General features: G+C 41.3%; 2 protein-coding genes across 4 annotated transcripts; both read right to left on the bottom strand.

Moving 5' to 3' along the window:
* Positions 1-1,963: 1,963 nt before the first annotated feature.
* aspa (aspartoacylase) lies at positions 1,964-13,865 on the bottom strand. The gene is made up of 6 exons (XM_047606834.1): positions 12,922-13,865; positions 10,311-10,509; positions 6,839-6,932; positions 5,684-5,791; positions 3,269-3,378; positions 1,964-3,111 (listed from the first exon to the last, which is right to left on the bottom strand). The coding sequence occupies exons 1-6, from the start codon at positions 13,161-13,163 to the stop codon at positions 2,920-2,922; spliced, it is 945 nt and encodes a 314-aa protein (XP_047462790.1). The 5' UTR covers positions 13,164-13,865; the 3' UTR covers positions 1,964-2,919.
* Positions 13,866-14,802: 937 nt separating this feature from the next.
* Positions 14,803-20,516, bottom strand: LOC125021044 (eukaryotic translation initiation factor 5B-like). 3 transcript variants are annotated; one of them, XM_047606831.1, is made up of 5 exons: positions 20,135-20,516; positions 19,760-20,009; positions 19,551-19,672; positions 17,485-17,527; positions 14,803-17,405 (listed from the first exon to the last, which is right to left on the bottom strand). In XM_047606831.1, exons 1-5 carry the CDS (start codon positions 20,299-20,301, stop codon positions 14,904-14,906), a joined length of 3,084 nt encoding a protein of 1,027 aa, XP_047462787.1. In that variant the 5' UTR covers positions 20,302-20,516; the 3' UTR covers positions 14,803-14,903. The 3 variants fall into 3 exon arrangements, with proteins under 3 accessions (XP_047462787.1, XP_047462785.1, XP_047462788.1); XM_047606829.1 differs by having other exon boundaries at positions 19,760-20,006; positions 20,129-20,515; XM_047606832.1 differs by lacking the exon at positions 20,135-20,516 and having other exon boundaries at positions 17,485-17,522; positions 19,760-19,910.
* Between the last annotated feature and the right edge of the window lie 301 nt (positions 20,517-20,817).

Here is a 20,817-nt window from a genome sequence, read left to right as displayed (position 1 = left end):
TTTAAAACAGTCAGGTTTGGTATTCCATTGTATTGCATGTGGCTTCTAGTCACACATCACCAGTAGCTCATCGTCCAATGAGAAATCCAGGCTTGAGGGCCCTTTTGTATTAGGTTTACACCGATCTATTTCTCCTTTCATTATGTTACCTAATATTTTAACTGCATGGACTGGTATTTCTAAAAGGTCCCAGTAGCCATTTGTCAACTCTGCATAGGTCTGCAACTCGGGCACGATTCTCTTTCACTCGAGCTGGTGGTTTTGGTGGTTTGACTTTAAAGAAGGGGTGCCTGCGTGTGTTTGTGCTTATCAGGCATCTTGCTATGAGCCCTCAGAGGAAGCACATACAGCTACCACTGAAAGTGCACCTGTATTTGTCAGTGCTTTTTTTTTTTCATGCATTTGTCCACTGGATGCAGAAGCAGATGATCACCTAAAGTAGATAACCACATCCTCATTCTTTCACACATGTAAATTTTTCACCATCTTATCTTTGCAGAAAAGATACTATCTTGCAGCTCCACCCTCTTGATCTGTGCTACCTCAGACAAGTATTCACCGTGCATTTACTGGGTCTGTTTATCATTTAGCATTTAGCAGTGGAGAGAGTAGCCTTACCTTGAAATCTTTTGATCATTGTGATTTTCATATTAATAAACATCATCTCTGGCACGTCTGTTTGCGGAAAGGCGAAAACCTAAAACGTGGTCATCCTAATCTCTGCAAGATCCAAGCAGCTGTGTCCAGATTAAAGAAGAAGAAAAAAAAACATTCTTGGTATTCAGCCAAGCAGCAGACTTCCTGTAAAACAGGGCTGTAACGCTATACAACCATGAGGAAAGTTATCACGGACATGGAGGGGAGGGGGGAGGCATAGATGGACACTGGGCATTTTTGAGTGCCCATTTGGATTCTTGCCCAGAACTGAAAGATCATTCTCCTAAAAGCTCACACTAGCCATTGAATTGATCTGCACTCGTTGCAGGGCTGAGAGCACCGATTAGATTACAGTAATGAATAGACTGGAAAGGCATGGGCCTGGAGTGGAGTGAAAGTGAAGTCTGATATGATATAGCAGGAAATACATGGGCTTTTCTGGTTAATCTACAAGTGTTCAGTATGGTTCAGTATCAGTATACTTCAGGAAATCAGAATTTAACAGTATGGTGTAACTGTGTACTGTGGAAATGGTGCATAGATGCCTTCTATGACAACATTGATTTGAACCAAACCTATGCACTGAATTGATTAAAGGTGTCCTACAAAGCGGTGGCATTCATAAAAGACTCACGACTACAGTATTGACTTATCCAACCGATTTTGTGGAACATGTTCTTCGGTGTTTCGCCACACCTCTCAGCCTCCATCTAATCCAGATGTCCTGGATTCCTGAGATGTCGAATCTAGCTGGTGGCAGAATTCATGGTGGAAGAAGCGACAGGCCGCTTGACGCAAACATTAGCAGGAAGAAAGGCACGAAGAAAATCTCCAGCTGTGCTATAGCTGAAGCATTTACCGTCAGTGTCAACAGGTGTGTGTCTTCTGGAAACACAGACGAGCGTAGCTGCATTTACCATAGATCCACTATGAATATTTGTCCAAATATAATATATAAAACAAGAAGGATTGTGCACGTACAACTGAACATAACACAAAAGTGGAGCTTCTGCTATGATTCCGTTAAGGTTAATGCAGTGATCAGGCATTCAAGGTCAGGTCAACTCCTTGGATAACTGCATTTTGGTCACAAGGTATTTCTATGCACGTGCACCAGCGATGAACTAAGGAGGCAACATGCAGCCCTTACAGCATGCCTCTGTACAGTATTCTGTGCATCATGAGAGCTCCAGTCCGTGGTTGCGTGACGCCCTCTTGTGGCTGCAGGTGTGACCCTGCATGACAGAACGTGCGGGACTCAAAGCAGCACAGCACTCTGCAAACAATTCAACGGAAGTATACTGTATAGCATTATGCTACATTTATTGTTTGTGTCATTTCCACAGGACGTCTAGGACAGCGATTGTTAGGGATCATACACATGGTGCAAACAGAAATATTGCTGAATGAATTACTGTAAGACCACAGAGATACACTTCGAGACAACATAGACATAAAAACGTTAGAAAGTACATATGCCTTCCACGGTTCAATAGGTCCTATACATCACTTACAACCAAACGTACAGTACAAGAATATCAAAATAGACACAAATATATCATTATAAAACACAATGGATCCAATTTCTGTTGAGAGACAGAACCAATACTGTTTCTTATTAAAATAATATCTTGTCATCCGACACATTATCTACAATTTCCACTCGGAAGTTGTTGTGCAATTTTCCTCTGAAATATCTATTAAGGCAACAATAGGACAGCACCACAGATGCAACCACTGGAGTTACAGGTAGGTAGTATCAAAGGCCACAAAACACCCTTTAAAAGATGTTACAAATATAGTTCCAGAAGAAGACAAACGACTAGAGTTTTGGGTCAAAAGTAGCAGGTAATGATCCTCAATGGCCTTCCTGAGCAGCAGTAGTAGGAAACTTAAAAAGAGTGTTTATAATGATCGATAAGTCAGTGATTAGGACTGGCCTTTAATATTATAAAAACTTAGTTGATTGAATGTAAATATAGCTTTTAAATAACAGGTGTATCATAAATACCACAATAGAATCACCTTCAAATCAAAGACTCTCACAGTGACTCTTTGCAAAGCCTCCATAAATGTTCTTTGCATAGTTAAATGATCTTCTGATAGCATAAAAAACTAAATCAATGTGTAAAAGATGGTAGCTATTCATTATGTGCAGAAAGTCTGTCATATGCTAACAGAGCAAAAGTGCAAAATCTATACACAGATTGCTGCTGAGGCTAACAGATTGTGGTGATTGCTGTTAGCCTTGTGGAGCACCTCTCATGCTTTTCTGACCGCACTCGCTACCAAGGTTTCTCGCCTGGTGGTTACAAAGGCCTGTTGTTTCTCATAATAGGCTGCCTCGTTAATAAAAGTGGGATAGACGGTGCCGGAGCCTTGGTACTGGATGGTCTTTCCGTCGAACGTTTGGAACATTGGGTCACCGGGGTTCAGCGGCTCCCAGTCACAGTCCTGAAAAAACAAGCAATAACCACAGAGAAAATAACTTGAATGAGCCCCCCCCCACCCACGTGAACCAAAGAAGTCTAATTTCCTTTCTCATTATAATTTATTTTAATAGGTTCAGTAGGTCAAACATATAAAGGCCAGAGAGTGAACTCATATTTACCTGCAGGTTGGGGTGAACCATGGCAATGATGTTTCCATTGGCGTCTCTGGGGTAGTCGACCCTCTCCAAGACCCGAAAAACTTCCACTGTACAGGGAGGAAACTCCATTCCTGCGGAGCCACAAAACAACAGAGGTACCGTCTGTGTATAGATTTGAGGTTCATATAATATAGTGGTGTTTGGGATTATTCAATACTGTTGGAATCATATCAAGTCATATATGAACGTTTTCAGAAAACGAGACTAACAACATGTTATATTGAATATGAAGAAGCTTGAAAGGAAAGAAGTGTGAATAGTTTATTTTCATCGATGAACAAAATGCAATGAATGAACAGAAGAGAAATCTAAATCAAGTCAATATTTGGTGTGACCATGCTTTGCCTTCAAGACAGCATCAGTTCCTCTAGCTACACTTGCACACAGTTTTTCAAGGAAATTTGGGGTCAGTCATGCGGCTCCCTGATAGTATTGCATGATGGATTAGTATCTGCCTGTATTTGTCAAAATAGAAACAGAGAAATACAGGCAGGTAAATTCCATTTACAGAAATGCAGCCCCAAACTTGCAAGGAACCTCCACCATGCTTCACTGTTGATTGCAGACACTCATTATTGTACCGCTCCTCAGCCCTACATTCAGTGAACAAACTGTCTTCTGCTACAGCCAAATATTTCAAATTTAGACTCGTCAGTCCAGAGCACCTGCTGCCATTTTTCTGCACCTTAGTTCCTATGTTTCTGTGTATAGTTGAGTCGTTTGGCCTTGTTTCTATGTCAGAGGTATGGAGTTTTGGTCACAACTGTAGATGGATGTACCTGGGTCCCACTAGTTTGTGCCAGTTCTGAACTGATGGCACTGCTGGCCATCTTCCGATTTCAAAATGAAATAAGCTTGATGTGTTTTTCATCTGCTGCACTAAGTGACCTTGGCTGACCACTGCGTATATGATCCTAGAAAATCCCTGACTTTGTTCATGTGCATATGTACCTATAAGGATTGACGCTGGTTTGAACAATCACTATTATCCAACATATTCCACTATATACACTGTATTATTTTTTCATTAGTTGGTGTGTGTGTGATTTTATGCTAGTAAGTAAGTGTTGTTACTAATACTTACCATGGCTAGTGGAACTGAATATATACTAAACATATAAATATATGTATACTCCCTGTTCAGGCCTGGTATTGACTAACGTCTTCCGAGACCTGACCACACGTATCCAGCTTCAAGTAAAGTATTTAAAGAAAGAAATGTGGCAACTAACTTTTGACTGCGTTTCTATATCCCATAAGAATGTTTAGTGGAACAACGCAGACATTTTGAGAACATACATGATAAACTAAATTAAATATAGCTTTCCTTGACTTAAGTAAATAAAGTAAAGTACACTGGACTAGACTAGACTGGACTAAAGTGAAGTAAAATTAGTACAATAAAGTACAATAAACTAAAGTGGACTAAAGTGAAGTAAAGTAATGTAGGAATGGAGTGGATTGGACACTTTGTTCACACATGAACAAAGTGGCCTTGCTCAACCTTCAAAACCAGACAGGAAGTGTGGGGCTGTTTGCTCAGATAAAAGAACGCAGTTTCTCAAATTAACTGCTGTACCCGTGCCACTGGGCTATATAGACACACAAGTGGCACCACAAAGCAGGAAGGACAAATGCTTGGGCAGCCACTTGATTCATCAAGGTGGTTAATTCTTCAGAGCTATTTGAACAAAAATGTCAAAAACTAAAAACTTGCTGGAGTTGCTTCTCCATTCTGTTTAGTCTCGAAGCAACAGGAACACCGACTGATCGCCATGCCAGAGCATTCTTCACACCAATGTGGTCCGCAGACAGAAGATTACCACACCGTTGGCAGCAGACTGCAACGACATGGAAACTGACCAAGTCCCAACAAGCGAGCCATTCAGAGGCAGGACAGTCAGGGGAAACCAACAGACTGCAACTCACTCTTGGCACGGACCGCTTGTTTACGTAAAAAGAGGAGGGGGGAAGCCGCCCTGCACTTAAACATTGCAAATGGTGTTCAGTGCCTTGGGGGAGTGAGGCAGCCGAGCAGAGGCACGATGAGCCAGATGCAGATAAATTTAGATATCTGGACGTCAGTACATCTGGATGAGTCAGACAGTCACCCATGGGCATGTTGTCACAAAATGTTCGTCACAGTGATGCAAAACGACCTGTTCATCTATTATATAACACATTATATATATAAATCTATATCTATTTATCTATATATAAGTATATGATCTGTGTCCAAGCCCAAATAATTATCTAATCTCTGAAGGAAGCCTGATCTACTTCAGTGGCCATGTTTCAGCTGCTTTAACACATTTTAAAAGATTCTGATTTGGTCTATTGGGAATGACACGTGGCTAAATGCAACAAAAGTCCTACCTTCGTTAAACAGTTCAATGAAGTCCAACGCATGTTTCAGTATCACTCTCATTGCTTCAAAAATGTTACTCCTCAAAACACCTTGAGGTTGAGGACCCACTTCCAGACCTGCAAAGAAACGATCAAAAGATACATTGGCACAGGAAATACTAGGCTTCACCAACTCTATTGATGCAATAATAATTGATTCCGTTTTCATTGTATAGAATTGTATACAATTGCATTGTTTAGGAGAGGCACCAACTGGTGTCTGCCATAGGATCATGGTTCTCTATGGTTATAGACTTAGGGCTCCTGGAGCAGAGTCTATGGATGAAGTGAAGGTTAACACTTCTTGTAGACTTACGACAAAGTGACTAAAACAACTGCAAAAACACAAAGAACGGCGCTACAAAAACTGCAAACTGACCACAGAGATCATAGAGACTAAGGACAACCAAAAAGAGACAAAAATGACAACAAAACGATACACAAAGACCACAAATAGACTAAAACTGAAAACAGCCACAGGGACAAAAAAGAGACAAAGCTAAACAACACAAAAATACCGCACACAAAACTAGACCACAAAGACATGCAAACAGATCGCAAACAGAAAAGAGACAAAAAAAGGATCATAAAGAGATGCGAACTGACCACAAAGGGACTTAAAAACGATCACAAGGAAACAAAGCGACCCAACAAGATGCTAAAGGATCACAAAAAGACTAAAGTCGAACAACAAAAAAAAGGCCACAATGACCATGAAAACACAAACAATCACAGAGACAAACAAAAAAAATCAACAAACAAAACAACAACAAAAAAGCTCACACACAAAGAGTTACAGCTAGACCACGAAAATGAACAAAACACCCACACAAGCGAAACCTGGCTGTCCAGTGAATAACTGGATCAGAATTGTTAAAAAGATTCATGTGATGGAAAACTTTTCTGTTCAGATAAGGAAATTATTGCTGCCATATTTTACATTTCAGTATTTAAATGTGCTAGTAACTATACGTACTGTAGATTTTTTACAGTGTAAAACCATTCCTCTAAACTTGAGCCATAACATTTTTTCTTTTCTTTCTTTTCTCAAACTGTGACCCGAGTGAATGAACCCTAACCCTGCCGCTGTCCTCTGAGGAACTTGGCTTGCACAGAGAGACTCACCAACGGGGTGCTTGGCTACAGAGCGTGAAGTGGAATATTTCAGAAGAGGATGTTCATTCAGCAGAACGAGACAACTAGCTGGAGAGATGGCTTTCTGTAACACAAGACCGACAGAAACAGTTCCTCAGCTGCGGATAGAAACACGCCGCCTGACACGAAGGCGCACGTAACACATCGGACGACTCTCGCTCTAGGGTTCTGCTCTACAGGATGGAAAATTTAATCCGCATGCAGTCACGTTGGACCAAATATGACACATACAGTTACAAAACAGACAAACAATGAGCGTGTGCATGAATCAGGCTTAGGCTGGTAGCCTGTCCTGGCCGTAGTGAAGGCCCAAAATCATTTTCATCATTGTGATTCAAGTCTTCAAGATATATCAGATAAATCATCATCACAGTGGACTAAAATACAATTAAAGCCCAACTATGTTCTTTTGATCTTAGCATAGATTAGATAATAGGAAATTGTTTGCGCTTAACTGAATCTCTCAAGGGGACAATAGACAATGCAACTAAAAAATATCTAGGCTGTAACTAGATCTAATGATGGACTTTCACAGTCTGTCTTTTCTACCAAATGTTTTTCTAATCATCACCAGAATTTTAAATATTTTAGAACATACAGTGGTGTGAACAAGTGTTGCCGTCAAATTAGGACCTGGACGACTTGCTGTGATAAACGGAACCATGAATTGTGCTGTCTACTAAAAAATACTGAAGGAGAAAGTCCGGCCATCTGTTTGTGACCTCAGGCTGATGAGAGCTTGGGTTCTGCAGCAGGACAATGATCCAAAACACACCAGGAAGTCCACCTCTGAACGGCTGAAGAAAAACTAAATGAAGACTGTGGAGAGGCCTGGTCAGTCCTGACCTGAATCCTACTGAGATGCTGTGGTATGACCTTAGAAAGGTGGTTCATGCTGGTAAACTCTCCAATGTGGCTGAATTACAACAATTCTGCAAAGATAAGTGGGCCAAGATTCCTCCGCAGTGTTAGAAAAGACTCACTGCAAGTTATCACAAACACTTGACTGCAGGGTGGAACAACCAGTTATTAGGTTTAGGGAGCAATCACTTTTTCGTACAGGGCCATGTAGGTTTGGATTTAGTTTTCCCTTAATAATAATTAAAAAAAAATTGCATTCTGTGTCTACTTATGTTATCTTTAACCAATATTTAAATTTGTTTGATGATCTGAAACATTTAAGTGTGACAAACATGAAAAAAAATAAGGGAGCCAACACTTTTTCACGCCACTGTATAATGGGGAAGTTTCCAATTGAATGAAATCCTAAACACAGAAATTTTCTTTTAGTGTAGCAAAAAAAAAAAGCTTGTAAAACCCTGACCTCTAAACCTGAGGCAGTCCTTGAACAGAAGAATACTTAGGAAAACCAATGAGTACCAAGCGTGGTCTCTGTGGCAGTTTGAATTTCGAAGAGTTGTGGACACATTTCTCATGGGTTCTGTTGTTTACAGTCCCAACGAGTGTGTTGCTTTTGGCTCCATTTATCCTACCCAGTGTGGCTTATGATCCATTAAGAATAAGACAAGGAACAAGAGGCAGATGACCGAGCAAGAACAAACATACTATGTGCACAGGGAGTTTTTGGCATTATTCTTAGTTAGAATAAATGTGGATTTACAGTCTTTAAAGTGCTAGATATACCAGTTTTACTAGTTAATGTAGTATGTGGAAGTCGGCTCAACTCCACAGTGAAGACAACTTTGAAGTTTAAAGTCACACATTTGCACAACACGCTGCCAGTGTTTTCTTAGTTAGACAGTTTCTGATAACATTAACCTGTCCTTATCTTATTAACCAAAGTCAAGCTCACTTTAAACAGGCAACGCAGTGAAACAGAAAAAAGTGTCAACTGGTTAGTCTTGATCTTCTGTGTGTCGCCCGAGGTCATAAACTTAATCATAAAAAGAACTGTAGTGAAGCATACACAACAAGTCAAAATAACCCACTCCACAGAAAACTGTATTTTTTAATTGAAAAGAAAATATATGAAACCTTTGTAGCATTTCCTTGCCTGATCTCCAAAAATGTTTTGATATTACAGACGATGAGATCTTGTTACAGAAATCCTGTTTTCAGCAAAGTCATCCATTGAGTGGTTTCTGTCCTGTTTTATGGACTGGAACCAGTTATTTTAAGCAGTAAATAATGTTGACTTTCCTTATAACCTTACTGATACATTCTACTCTCGTCCCAAAATGCAGAGATTCTGGAAATAGTTTTCTGTAATTTTGTCTGGGGTTCTATTTATTCAACTAAAAATGGACCCTTATTTTGCAATATGAGGAAGGTCAGCCAACTCCTCACACAATAACAATGTAAAAGCAGACATATTATCTTTCACTTCTCTTGTGGCTGGACACAGTGTCCTATTTTTATAGAAATGTTCAAAAGATGACCTACCTGAAGATAGAAAAGGGAAGCTTTTCAGTTCAATAACAATTCCTCGAAATGTCATATGAAACGAGGCTCTTTTATAAATTATTTCAACTCCTTGCACCTGCCTGCTAACTGATTGGGTAGTAAACTTTTTATTCTGCGCTTTTTAATTATGTATTTATAATTTCATGTTTTAATCCACCATGTGCTTATCATCTGTCCATAAAAAATTGTGTAATATCTTTTTGTACAGAGACGTGTTAAGTAATTTCGTAGTTATAATGTCCTACTTGTCCAAAAACGGATTGGAATGTGTGATTATACTGTTGGTACTTGGTAATTCCAACTAAAATGGTATTAAAAAGAAAAAGATTAAGTAGTAAATAATGCTACCAGGACACTTGTTGGTCCTCTGTCTATAGCCTGTGGCGTCCCTCAAGGGTCTCTCCTGGGCCCATTATTTCTTTTTATTCTATATTAATACATTTTTCATGTGACCTCTGTCATTTGGAAAATCATTCTGTGCAAAATATGTCCAGTACAGAGGTGACTTTTGCACTGGGATATCAAATCTCTGGTGTATGAATCACCAGTCAGAAGTGTTTTCGTTTGCTCTCGTAGGTATGGCTATTTTCTTGAATGTGTTTTAGTCTGTGTTTGTCTTTTATTTTTGTTTGCTATGAGTTTACATTGGGATTTTTATTTTTTGCTTTGGCAGTTGAACTTAAACTTCGATGAAGTTTGTTACATTTCTCTTCACTGGCAACTTGTGATACCCATGTGCTTGTTTTGTTTGAGTCCACTCTCTGTGTACAATCACCATCTAATTCTCAAACCTGTTGCCACCTGGTTCTTTTTACGTTACACCCCCTTTCCAATAAGTGAGCTGGCTCATAACACCCACTCATGGCTGGTATTAAATTTCACAAATAATTTGGACTCGGTTGCAAATGGAAACTGCTCAGCAGCTCCTGAAAACAGCCACTTTGACTTTTACTCACTGCTCCTGTCTACTTGTGCATAACTGCGTGTGTGCTGTAATGCGTATAAAGTGCTTCTCCACCTTTATGTAGTTCATCATCTGCAGATTAAAGTGGTCTTTGGAGCTTTCCAGAATCAGAGTGCAGCCCATGTTGGAGGTCGTGTTGTGGAGGTCGAAGATAACATCGTAGGCGTCCGGGCTTCCTTTGGGCCCGAATATCCTGTTGATCTCCCGGGCTCTCTGCACCTCGTAGGGCAGCTCCTCCTCCCCTCCCCGGGAGCTGCAGGTTGCACGCACACATCATTAGAAAGTTGACAGATGCCTACACATTCACAACTTATCAGGCATTTCAGCTGAACGAACAATGACCAATGAAGCATGTTAATTATTTACACAAGGGTGTCAGACACGTCATGTAACACTTTAACCAAACAGCAGGCCAGACGGTCTCCATGAGTAACCACCTAGAAGTTAACAGTGTTAGAGAGTACGAACAGCATGCAGCAAAAGCTGGGAGATGAGCGCTTTTGTTCACACAGTAAATACTCCAAACATTAACAACTGCTACATGAAAGTAAAGGCAGCCACTGTGTCAATGCATGAACACAGAGGCTGGATTCACTGGGACTGTGGCTCCTTTTAGGGAAAATTAAGAAGAAATTTTATCCGTGTTCTCCATGTCCTCACTAAAGGAAGTGTGCTTTGTCCGCAGGCTAAAGTTTCTCTCCACGCACTCTGCCTTGCTTCCCCCCCCCATCCCCTCAGCTCTTTTAAAGCATTTCAAAATAACAGCTAGTCTAGGACGTTCTCCAGGCTACAGCAGAACAGCACCTCTGCCGCACACATTGTCTCACCTCCCTCACGTCTGCTCTTTAGACCCCATTTTTCAGCTGCTATCTGGTATCGTCTGGAAGGCCAGGACAGGAGTGCACAAGCACGGTGCGCGCAACAGCTGATAAAGTGGACTCCCAACGCACTGAGCTCAGCTGAGGGGACGCACTGGCGCTAAACTTGAAGAGGAGCCGAGCGGTCCGTCTATTTAAGTTGATGAAAAGTGCACGTGAGCTGTTTTTAGAAACGGTTTGAAGCTGGTTAATCTCCTTACACGTTGTCTCCAGAGAGGCCAAACAGTACATAAGCTGAAGATAAACCAAAATCTGAATGATGAGGGTTGAACAAACCCTCCCCCCACTACCACTACCACCATCACCACCACCACCATCCCCCCTCCATAGTTAAAGTACATACTATATCATAAGAATTCATGTAATAATAAAAAAAAAATAAGAACAGTTTTGTCAAATCTGGATCTACATTCCAGTGTTGAAAGTAGCACTAAGCTCATATACTTAAGTATCACACTACTAATATACTACAAATAAAAGTTCATACATTCAAAACGTCACTGTACAGTTGTGACATGTATTTAAGAAAAAAAATATCTTAAAAGTCATGTCTATGCTGAAGAAGAGTGAATATCACCTGGTTATTTTGTTTTTTTTTTGTTTTTTTTTCATCAGAAAAAAAATTGGGCAATAAACAAAATAAAAGCATACAGTGAGTACATACATTTAGTATTTAACATTTTATTCTGAAAAGTAACCATGTTCCATGTACCTGTATCTTGTTGGGTGAATGGATGTAATTTTTTTATATTACTTCTTCATGAGATTGTGTAAAGCAGCACAGAACTACTTTCAATTTGTACCTCAGCGGAGCATCCTTGGGTTACTGTCACCATACTGGGAAGCAATGAATAAATATGTAGAACTATTATGGTGATGAGACTACAAATATATTACTATAATAACCCTGGGTGCATTAGTATGGGATGTGGTGATGATGAGTGGATAGCGGGATGCTGTTATCCAACCACACCAGTAAATAGGCTGCTCTGTGTGTGTTCATGCACACTAACTCTATGATCCTGCGTTTGCGTGGGGAGGGGGGTACTTTACATTCCGCTGCGGTGCACAACAGAAAAAAAAGAAAGAAAGAAAAGGACGAATAAAAAAATCGTCTTAAACGATTTGCAGCTCGGTCACGTTCCGCTCACGTTTTTCCTGCTGGCTGACAGTCAGCTCAAGTCTGGGAGGAGGGGGCGCGCTGCTAGGCTGTTATTGGCGGTGGTGGTGGTGGTGGGACACGGATGATGGTAAACACGCACATCCAAGTCCCACAGATAGTAACGGTCGGATGGAAATATCCACGTGACGAAACAAAGACTCAATCATATTTGACGAGCCATAGTAGTAGTGGCAGTGTTTACTCCATCAGTGTAGGAGTTAATGTGTATTATATGTCATTGATCATATATTTCTCTTGTTTGCCCGGTACAACACGCGCATGTCAATAATATTGTGTAATAACGCGTTGTTTACCATTAATATAATCCAGATGTTGAATAGATCAAGAGTAACACTGGAAAACAAATGATTCGGACGGCGCTACAGTGGATGTGTGCGCGTTTATTTGCCTTTTTTTTGTTTAAAAAAAAATCAGTTTTGCTCTAAATTGAACCATTTCATTCAAACGTCGGTCTCTTATTATACGCGGATCCGTTTGTGGATCTGTGCCAGCAAAACTTTCCATTCAGCGTGTACATGACAACAGACGGCAGCAGCAACAACAACACCACCACCGCAGCAGCAGCAGCAGCAGCAGCGTAGCGGCGCTGTTCCAGGTTGTTTACCTGAGGTTTTCTGGGGTGAAGGCTCGGTTCAAGTCCGTGTCCACGTATCTGGCGCACTTCTCCACAGCCTTCGGGTTGGTGATGAACGGCCTGGCCTCGACTCCCTTCCTCTGGATCTCGGCGCTGTTCTTCATCCACAGGTTCACCAGCGCTACGCCTGACATCTCGTTTCCGTGCGTTCCTCCGAAGATAGCCACTCTCCGGGCCTCGCCGAAACGCGCGGCGTTGCTACAAGAGGACATGTCTAGCCGACGGAAATCGCGCGGGGACAGTGGCCGAAGGTGCGATGGTGTCCGGAGTCTTCAGGTGCGGAGGAGAAAGTTTCCAGCCGGAGAGCCACGACCTCGCTGTTTAAATGCGTGTCGAGGCTGCGCGCTTACGTAACGACCCCGCTGCTTGTCGCTGTCAGTCACCGTGCGTAAAACTGCGCTTATTTGGGAACGCGCCCCTGGAGCTGCAGGCGAAAGTCGTTAAACTGCTTCCCTCCCCTGTTTACCTGTCAGCATCCAAGGTACAATATCATATATGAGTTTCCGGTGCAGCCCTTCCAAAATAAAATGCATCCTTCGCGTTTAAACGGCCTAATCCATTAATCAGTGCTTGGAAGGATACATTACTTCCGACATGGTTTTTCAAAGTTTACAAACGTGAGAAACACACAACAGTGGTGATCAAATGCACGTTAAAGGCGAAGACAACTTAAAAATACAGCTGGTATTTCAATTCGGTGTTTCCCACTTAAGTAGTAACATTACTTTGCACATAACGTCTCTACAAGCACGACAAGACATGTACTCCAGAGAACACCTGCTATCTTGAGGAGGCATTCTTGAAAGTGTTTTACCTGAAGCCTAAGTCATGGTATCACCTATTAACCCCATGAGCACACTGAACTTTGTTACAACTGATAAGTCAATTCAAGTAGACTTCTGCCTTCACTTCAACCCTCTGATCAGACTGAAATGTTTTTTTTTTTTTTTTTAATCACACAATGTCCCTTCAAAGTAGATCTGAAAACTAGTGTTCACGTGTCAACTAAACTGATCATAATGCAAAGAACACAGGTTCCTGGTTTGAAGAGCTCCTCTGAACAGACTCTAAATGCTAACATTTCTAACACAGAAATCAACAGCTACACCTCTATCACCATGGCCAGATTCAAACATTAACAGCGCTGGTTTGGAGTTTGATATGCTTGAGAATTTAGCTAAATAATCATTAACTGAAGATCTAGGCTGGAACTATTGTTCTAAAGCAAAAAAAAAAAAAAAAAAAAAAAAAAAAAGACCCTGCCTTCTCCTTAAATGTCCATTAGGTGGCAGGCTAGGTGTTTAGATTTACTTCAATCAGCCAAAAACATTAGGACCCACATAATATTGTGTAGGTCCCCATGTTGCCACCAAAACAGGCCTGACCTGTCGAGTCATGGACTCCACTGGACCTCTGAGGTCAGCCTGGGGAACTTTCAGATCGAGTCAGCAACTTGAGCTTGTGCTCCTCAAATCACTCCCAAACAATTTCTGCTTTGTGGTAGTACGTATTATCCAGCAAAGACATCAGTGGCATCAGGGAATATTGTTTCACTGTTGAACGTCTCACAAATCCTTCCACTTGCCCATTTTCCCTCCTACCAACACATCAACGTCCTCAACGTTGATGTGTTAATGTTCTTCATGGCACCTAGCAGTGGTCATATTGTTATGGCAATCAAAGTTTACCCGTGGTTGAAGCATATTTGGTCCTCTATTAAGTGGTTTTAATCTAACTTGTTATGGTCTCTTACAAATAACGTGACTTTCATATCAATTTTTCCACTTTTATTTTGAAAAAATACAGGTGCCATTGCAGTTTGCTGTGGAAAAATATAAAAAATTTTTAGTGAAAATGCTTTGATACAAAACATGTTTTTTTTTTTTTTGTAAGTAACTAAATTGTCACATTTCGGCCTCATGGCGGTCAAGGCAGCTTTACTGGGTGTGTGATCAGTGAGAATCCCTCTGCTGGTCAAACTCCATTAACACTTGGTAGCCTTTACTGTAAAGCTGCCTCTTGCCCTTCGCGAGCTTGTTTTTCTTGTTACTGTGTGAGGAGGACAATTCAAGTTGTGTGAGAGGAGCCTTTGATAACTTAGGGCTGAAACTGGACTCAGCTGTTACCTTCATTTTTTCCTCTTTGGCTTTATGGGCCTCTACGTTAGGAGTCCTGGTAATTTCTGGTGATTTCTTTTCAAGTTTTCTCCTTTTTTTCTCATCTGTCACACCATCTAACAGCTGATGCACAGGTGTCTCTAAAGAAGGAGCTTCCTCGGTTGCTTGAGATGTTTTGGTGCTGCTATGTTTGACCTTTGACTCCACGGCTAACGCATTCTTCTTGTATGACACTGAGCTACAGGATTGTGGTGTAGATATTTCTAATTCATTCTCTTCAGTGGAAGCTGGTGGATTCCCCTTGGTCTTCTTCTTCTTCTTCTTCTTCTTTTTTAACACCACAACCTCATCAGTTTGAGTTGGACTTTGCAATCTTTCCATGTCGTTCAGCGACTGGCTTTCAGTTCTCTTCCGTTTCTCTTTTTTCTTGAGCCCAGTTTCAGCTGCAGTCATCTCAGACATCTCGTTTGGTTCCTCAAAATCCGGGTCGTGATCATTGTCCGCACTCTCCAGTGCGTCTGACATCTTCCTCTTCCTCTTCTTTTTCTTTTTCCTGACCTCGCCGTTAGATTCCTGCAAACGTCCTCGGGCAATTTCTGCTGACTCGTTCGCAAACTCCACAGCGGCAGCCGTTGATTGCGAAGGAGGATGTTTTCCCTCGTGTGTCTGAGCAGCTTTTCCCTCTGCATCAGCAACAAGGAAGGAAGAGGTCCTCCTCTTTTCCTCTTTCCGCGCAGACACTGAATCATCACTTTGTGCCACAGTGTTACTGGAGATTTCCATGCTTGATATTTCTCCGCTCTTCCTTTTCTTTTTCTTCTTCTTCTTCTTGGTCGCCACTTCAGCGTCTTGTTCTCCAAGGTCATCTGTTGTTATCTGTGTGTTAAATGAATTTACATCATCCTCAGGAGTGACAGCAATGTCATCCGTATCAGAGGTTCTTTTCTTCTTCTTCTTTTTCTTCTTCTTCTTGACTAACAATCCTGCACTTTCTTCCAAGGTTGTAACATCATTAGAAAAGTTCACATCCTGACAATCACCTTCTCCTTCTTGAGTATCTTCATTCGAAGCTGTCTGGTGCTTCTTTTTCTTTTTTCTCTTTACAAAACTGGATTCTAATGTTTCCTGAGAAGCCTCAGTAGTTCCTAAATGTTCTCTTTCTTCCTCCAACTGCTCGGTTGATTTTTGATCTGAAGTCACATCGGATTCCTTTTTCCTTTTCATTTTTTTCTTCCGTATCTGTACGTCATCATTTGGAGGTTCAGCAGCTGGGCTGGACTCTAACTGCTTAACATCACCACCACCACCATCATCCTCTGGATCACTGTTCCCTAGAAGTGCAGGTTCGTCCTCCAACCTCACATCAGTTTCTTTTTTCCTTTTTGTCTTTTTCTTCCGTATCTGTACTTCATCATTTGGAGGTTCAGCAGCTGGGCTTGACTCTAACTGCTCAACGTCACCACCACCACCACCACCATCACCATCCTCTGGATCACCGTTCCCTAGAAGCGCAGGTTCCTCCTCCACCCTCACATCTCCGACTCCATCCACCTCCTGGCTCGCATCTTCTGCTTCCAACGCTTTTCTCTGTCTTTTTTCCTTCAGCTCTGAATTAAAACCGTCCCCCTTCTCCTGTCTCGGCACGTCATCATCACCATTTTTATGAAGCTCCGGCTCGTCTGTGGGTCGCGACAGACTGGGAGTCACCTCTGCGATCTCCACAGCAGCATCCTGACCCTCTGGCTCTTCCGGACTCTGGCCCTTTCCGTCTTCTACACTTTCATCATCTTCTTCGTCTTTTTCCCTCTCCGTATCATTATTAGTGTCACTCTGGAGGAGATCGGGGGTTTCAGGTTCACACTCCGTCGGCCCCGTTTGTGACGGCTCGTCTGTGCGGAAAACATCCGCCTGGGGCTCTGCTACTGCTGCAGATGCTTCTCTGTCCGTTTCTACGTGTCCATCTGGACTTGGCTCACAGACTGTAGCATCCCTGTTGTTATACAGATCACATTTCCTTTTATTCTTCCGAGAAGTAACCTTTTTAATTTCTCTGGCAAGACTTATCTTTGCCCTTGGTGTTTCAGTTCCGGCCGGGTCATTTCTGTCACTTGTTGGAGAAGACTCTTTATCATCCAAGCACTTTTTACGTGAAGATGGCGTATCCTTCAATACGGTCGCCGTAGCTCGTATTTCATGTCCTCTTTGTGGCGTTAATTGTGTGACTTTTGTGCCCGTCTTCTTCTTTTGCTGTTTCAACTGACTGTCCTCCGTTGTTGGAGTGTACCAAGGTCGTGAGAGCTTTTTTGTTGTTGATGGCACCACCAACCACCTCCGCGGCTGTAGGATGACACAAAGATTATAATCACACCACAAAGTGTTCAGACGTCCATTATTCTTGGTAGAACATCCTGCTTACCACCACTTTGATGTCCACGTCTTCGTTATTTTCCTCTTCTGCTCTGTAACAGATTACAAGTGTTTCATTAGCAAGCAATCAAACTGCAGAACAATAATAAAGACATAGAGAAATGAGAAATAACACGTATGAAACTATATGGTGAGCAGATTTCTGGTACGCATTTGACAAATGGCCTGTTACGTCACTGGGAGTTTTGCATCATTCATTCAGATAGAACACACAAACCTCTATTACGAGTGGTTGCTAGATAGCACAGAAAGCACAGAAAGTGATGTCTGTTCACTAGCAGAGAGAGCCTTTTTAAATATTCTGTCCTTGCAGCTGTAACCTAACTAAACTGTGACATGCAAATGAGCAGGAGGTTAAGATGTTGCCTGAGCTGGGGAGAACCCATCACAATGTTTTTGTTTTTGTTTTTGTTTTTTTGCTCTTGAGAGGCAGTGGGGCTTCTGCATGTTATGCAGTGTCAGCAGAGGGCAGACGATGGTCCTCTGTGCCATGCTTTTTTTCAGAACTCTCATTAGTACCTGCTGCTGTACCTTCTTCACAACAGCTGAGGTGTTATTAATAAATCTACATTAAGAATTAATTAACAAATTCAATAATTGAACATGAGTAACAAACGTAATGCCTATGCGAACGTTTAGAATTATTCATGTGTTCACGTCGAAGTATGCACAGTAGCAATGTGGAGTTAAGTGACAACAGGGATATTACCATGCACATGGACACCAGGGTTCAAGCCTTGTGCTTGTCTCTAAAATACCTGACACCAGTGCAGAGACACAGAAATAATAACTGAATGAGTCATTTTGAGGGAAGACGTTCATTCACAGTTGTTCATATCCTATCCTATCACTTTTTCATTTCAGGTTTTACACACAACTAACTGCAGAGAACCAACATGCAGATTTAGTTGAAACACACTTGTGCACACAAGCAGTTGTCTTCATCTTCTTCTTGGTTTCACTCGGTATGCTTTTTTTTTTTTTTTTTTGCAGTAGTTTGACTTGGTAGCACTGATGTCGATGCTATGAAGCTGGTAACTCTAATGATGTTCTCTTCTTCTAAAGAAGGAACTCTTCTATTCCTGGGGCGGTACTGATGACAGCAAGTTTCATCACAGCGTTTGATGGTCTTTGACAGTCTGTCAAATTCTTGCGATTTTCCAGGCTGACTACCTCTTTACATAGTTGTACCAACTCAAGGTCAAATAGAGGCTGAGCAAAATAAAATCACAGGAAGTGATGGATGCACATGTGGAATATAACAAATCAAAATGAAATACATATAGACAAAAACAAAGAAATTTAGAGTAGAAATAGAAAAATTAATGTTGAATATTAAAACACAATTTCAATGGAATAAATACTTCAGTACAATCAGTACTAACCAAAGTACTGTCATCATCAGCAAGAATCAAGTGCATGTTTAAAGCTACTAACACTTTCAGTGGCTCTTACAGGTCTTGCTTAGATCCTCAACTACAAACAACAAGTACTAATAATCAGTACTCGCACAGAATAAGTTACTCATTCTTTTGTTGTCATTATGTAACTGACTGCACTTTGTGTTTTTCACACGATTAAAAACAGATTTGATGACCAGCATGAGTCTTAAATTGGAGGTCAGGGTCCGTTTTTTTTTTGTTGTTTTTTCTTAAATCTGAAGAGAAATGTATCTATCGGTTTAATTTTGGTTCCAGAATCAGAAAACCATTTTCTGCATCAATTGCTCACATGACATTAGGACACATGGGCAGCTAAAGCTATGTGCCATCATCATACTAACAGAAAGAGATATTGCATCTACCGATGACAGGAACAGGGACATGTGGATTGAACAAGCAGTGGCCCTAAAATTGATCCTTGTGGAGCCCCATAACTTATGTTAGAGAATATGTCGCCTTATGTGCCAGAAAGATAGCAATCAATGTCAAATGTGACTGCTCACTGTAGGTATCACCGTATGTACTATGTAAACCAGAAAGTTAGAGATTATTTTAATCATACATAACTGTGATTTTATTTTATTTTTATTTATTTATTTTGAGGTTGACTCACTCTGATATTGGAGATAAGCACTCCCCATCCGCGTCAACTGTCGGTAAAGATGACTCCACACCTCTTTGATAGTTCTGCCACAGCTGCTTGACACTTTGAAAAAAGCCTCCCATTGCAAAATTCTGTAACACAATGAAAGGTTTCACGTCTAAAAACATTCACAATCATGTCTCACTTTTAATGTTTATTTTATTGTTGGTGATCCTTACATGTAGTCTTATATTCTGATGAGGATGCAACACAGTCTCCCTGGGCCTCTCTCCATCCAGGGAAAAGAAACTGTGCTTTGGCGGGCTGTAATTTCTCCTCTTTTTGTAAGATTTCGATTTTCCATGGGAATCCGACAGTAAAGTATCACCCTTACTTCCATGTAGGGGCGCGGGGGCCGTTCGTCTTCTTGATCTCACAGGTTCAGGTACGGGGGCTTGAGTGATGAACATACTGTCCCCTGAATCACTGCACAGACACAGATAGACGTTAGATAGACAGAGTGAGACCTGATCATGTTGATGCCGCTTTCACAACAGGTGCTGCAGCATCATTGTACCAATATCCGCTCATCGCTCATCGCTCCTCACCTGTCGTCGTCTTCTTCAGCGGAGTTTTCCCATGACTCATCCCGTCTGGTCTGTTCCTCAAGATACCGTGACATTTTCTTCACATAATCGGGAGGGGATGTTTCCAGCACGATGTTGCAGGAGTCCGCAACAACATCTGACTGAGTTGTTTGAGAGTGGCCCACATTACTCATCGCAGAAAAAAGGTGGCGATCGACGTCGCGAAAGTCACTTTTGGTTAGAAACGGAAAGAGGCTGAAGCCTTTCGGTGTCTCTAATTATTAATAAATTAAACATTACTCTTGGAAAGCAACACCAAAACAACTAAAAGAGAAGAGTAGACGACAAACACGTTGTTGGGACTCAACCAGGAAGTGTTTGAACGTCGCCAACGTAACGAAAGATCAGCTGACCCAACGTCATAGAGGAAGCAGAAGCCCCTGAAAGAAAGAATCAAGAGGGTTCACCATTCTGACTTCCGGTTTCGACTACACATGGCGCACAAAGTAACTCATTAAGTAGATGAGCACGTTCGATTTGACGTTTTAATAAGAATAAGCATAAGAAAACGAATACGAATTTGGATAGACATTATTAAAATAATGATATTTATTTATTTATTTATTTATTAGGAATTATGTTTAATGGATTTAGAAAGAAAATAAATACATGACACCTGTACCCGCTTTTCTATCTGATGATATATAAAA

The sequence above is a fragment of the Mugil cephalus genome, chromosome 15 (genome assembly GCF_022458985.1).
Source record: "Mugil cephalus isolate CIBA_MC_2020 chromosome 15, CIBA_Mcephalus_1.1, whole genome shotgun sequence".
In the NCBI taxonomy this organism is placed as follows: domain Eukaryota; kingdom Metazoa; phylum Chordata; class Actinopteri; order Mugiliformes; family Mugilidae; genus Mugil; species Mugil cephalus.
This window is presented reverse-complemented; position numbering and strand designations above follow the sequence as displayed.

What these genes read in the sequence shown, in the direction of transcription:
- aspa (XM_047606834.1), bottom strand. Translation starts at nt 13,163, where the DNA reads ATGTCCTCTTGTAGCAACGCCGCGCGTTTCGGCGAGGCCCGGAGAGTG. An exon ending in CATTGAACTGTTTAACGAAG is followed by an intron (nt 3,379 to 5,683) that starts GTAGGACTTTTG and finishes GTGGCTCCGCAG; the next exon opens with GAATGGAGTTTCCTCCCTGT. An exon ending in TGGTTCACCCCAACCTGCAG is followed by an intron (nt 3,112 to 3,268) that starts GTAAATATGAGT and finishes TTGTTTTTTCAG; the next exon opens with GACTGTGACTGGGAGCCGCT.
- LOC125021044 (XM_047606829.1), bottom strand. Translation starts at nt 20,301, where the DNA reads ATGAGTAATGTGGGCCACTCTCAAACAACTCAGTCAGATGTTGTTGCG. An exon ending in TGCTTATCTCCAATATCAGA is followed by an intron (nt 17,528 to 19,550) that starts GTGAGTCAACCT and finishes AATCTGTTACAG; the next exon opens with AGCAGAAGAGGAAAATAACG. An exon ending in ACGTGGACATCAAAGTGGTG is followed by an intron (nt 17,406 to 17,484) that starts GTAAGCAGGATG and finishes GTCATCCTACAG; the next exon opens with CCGCGGAGGTGGTTGGTGGT.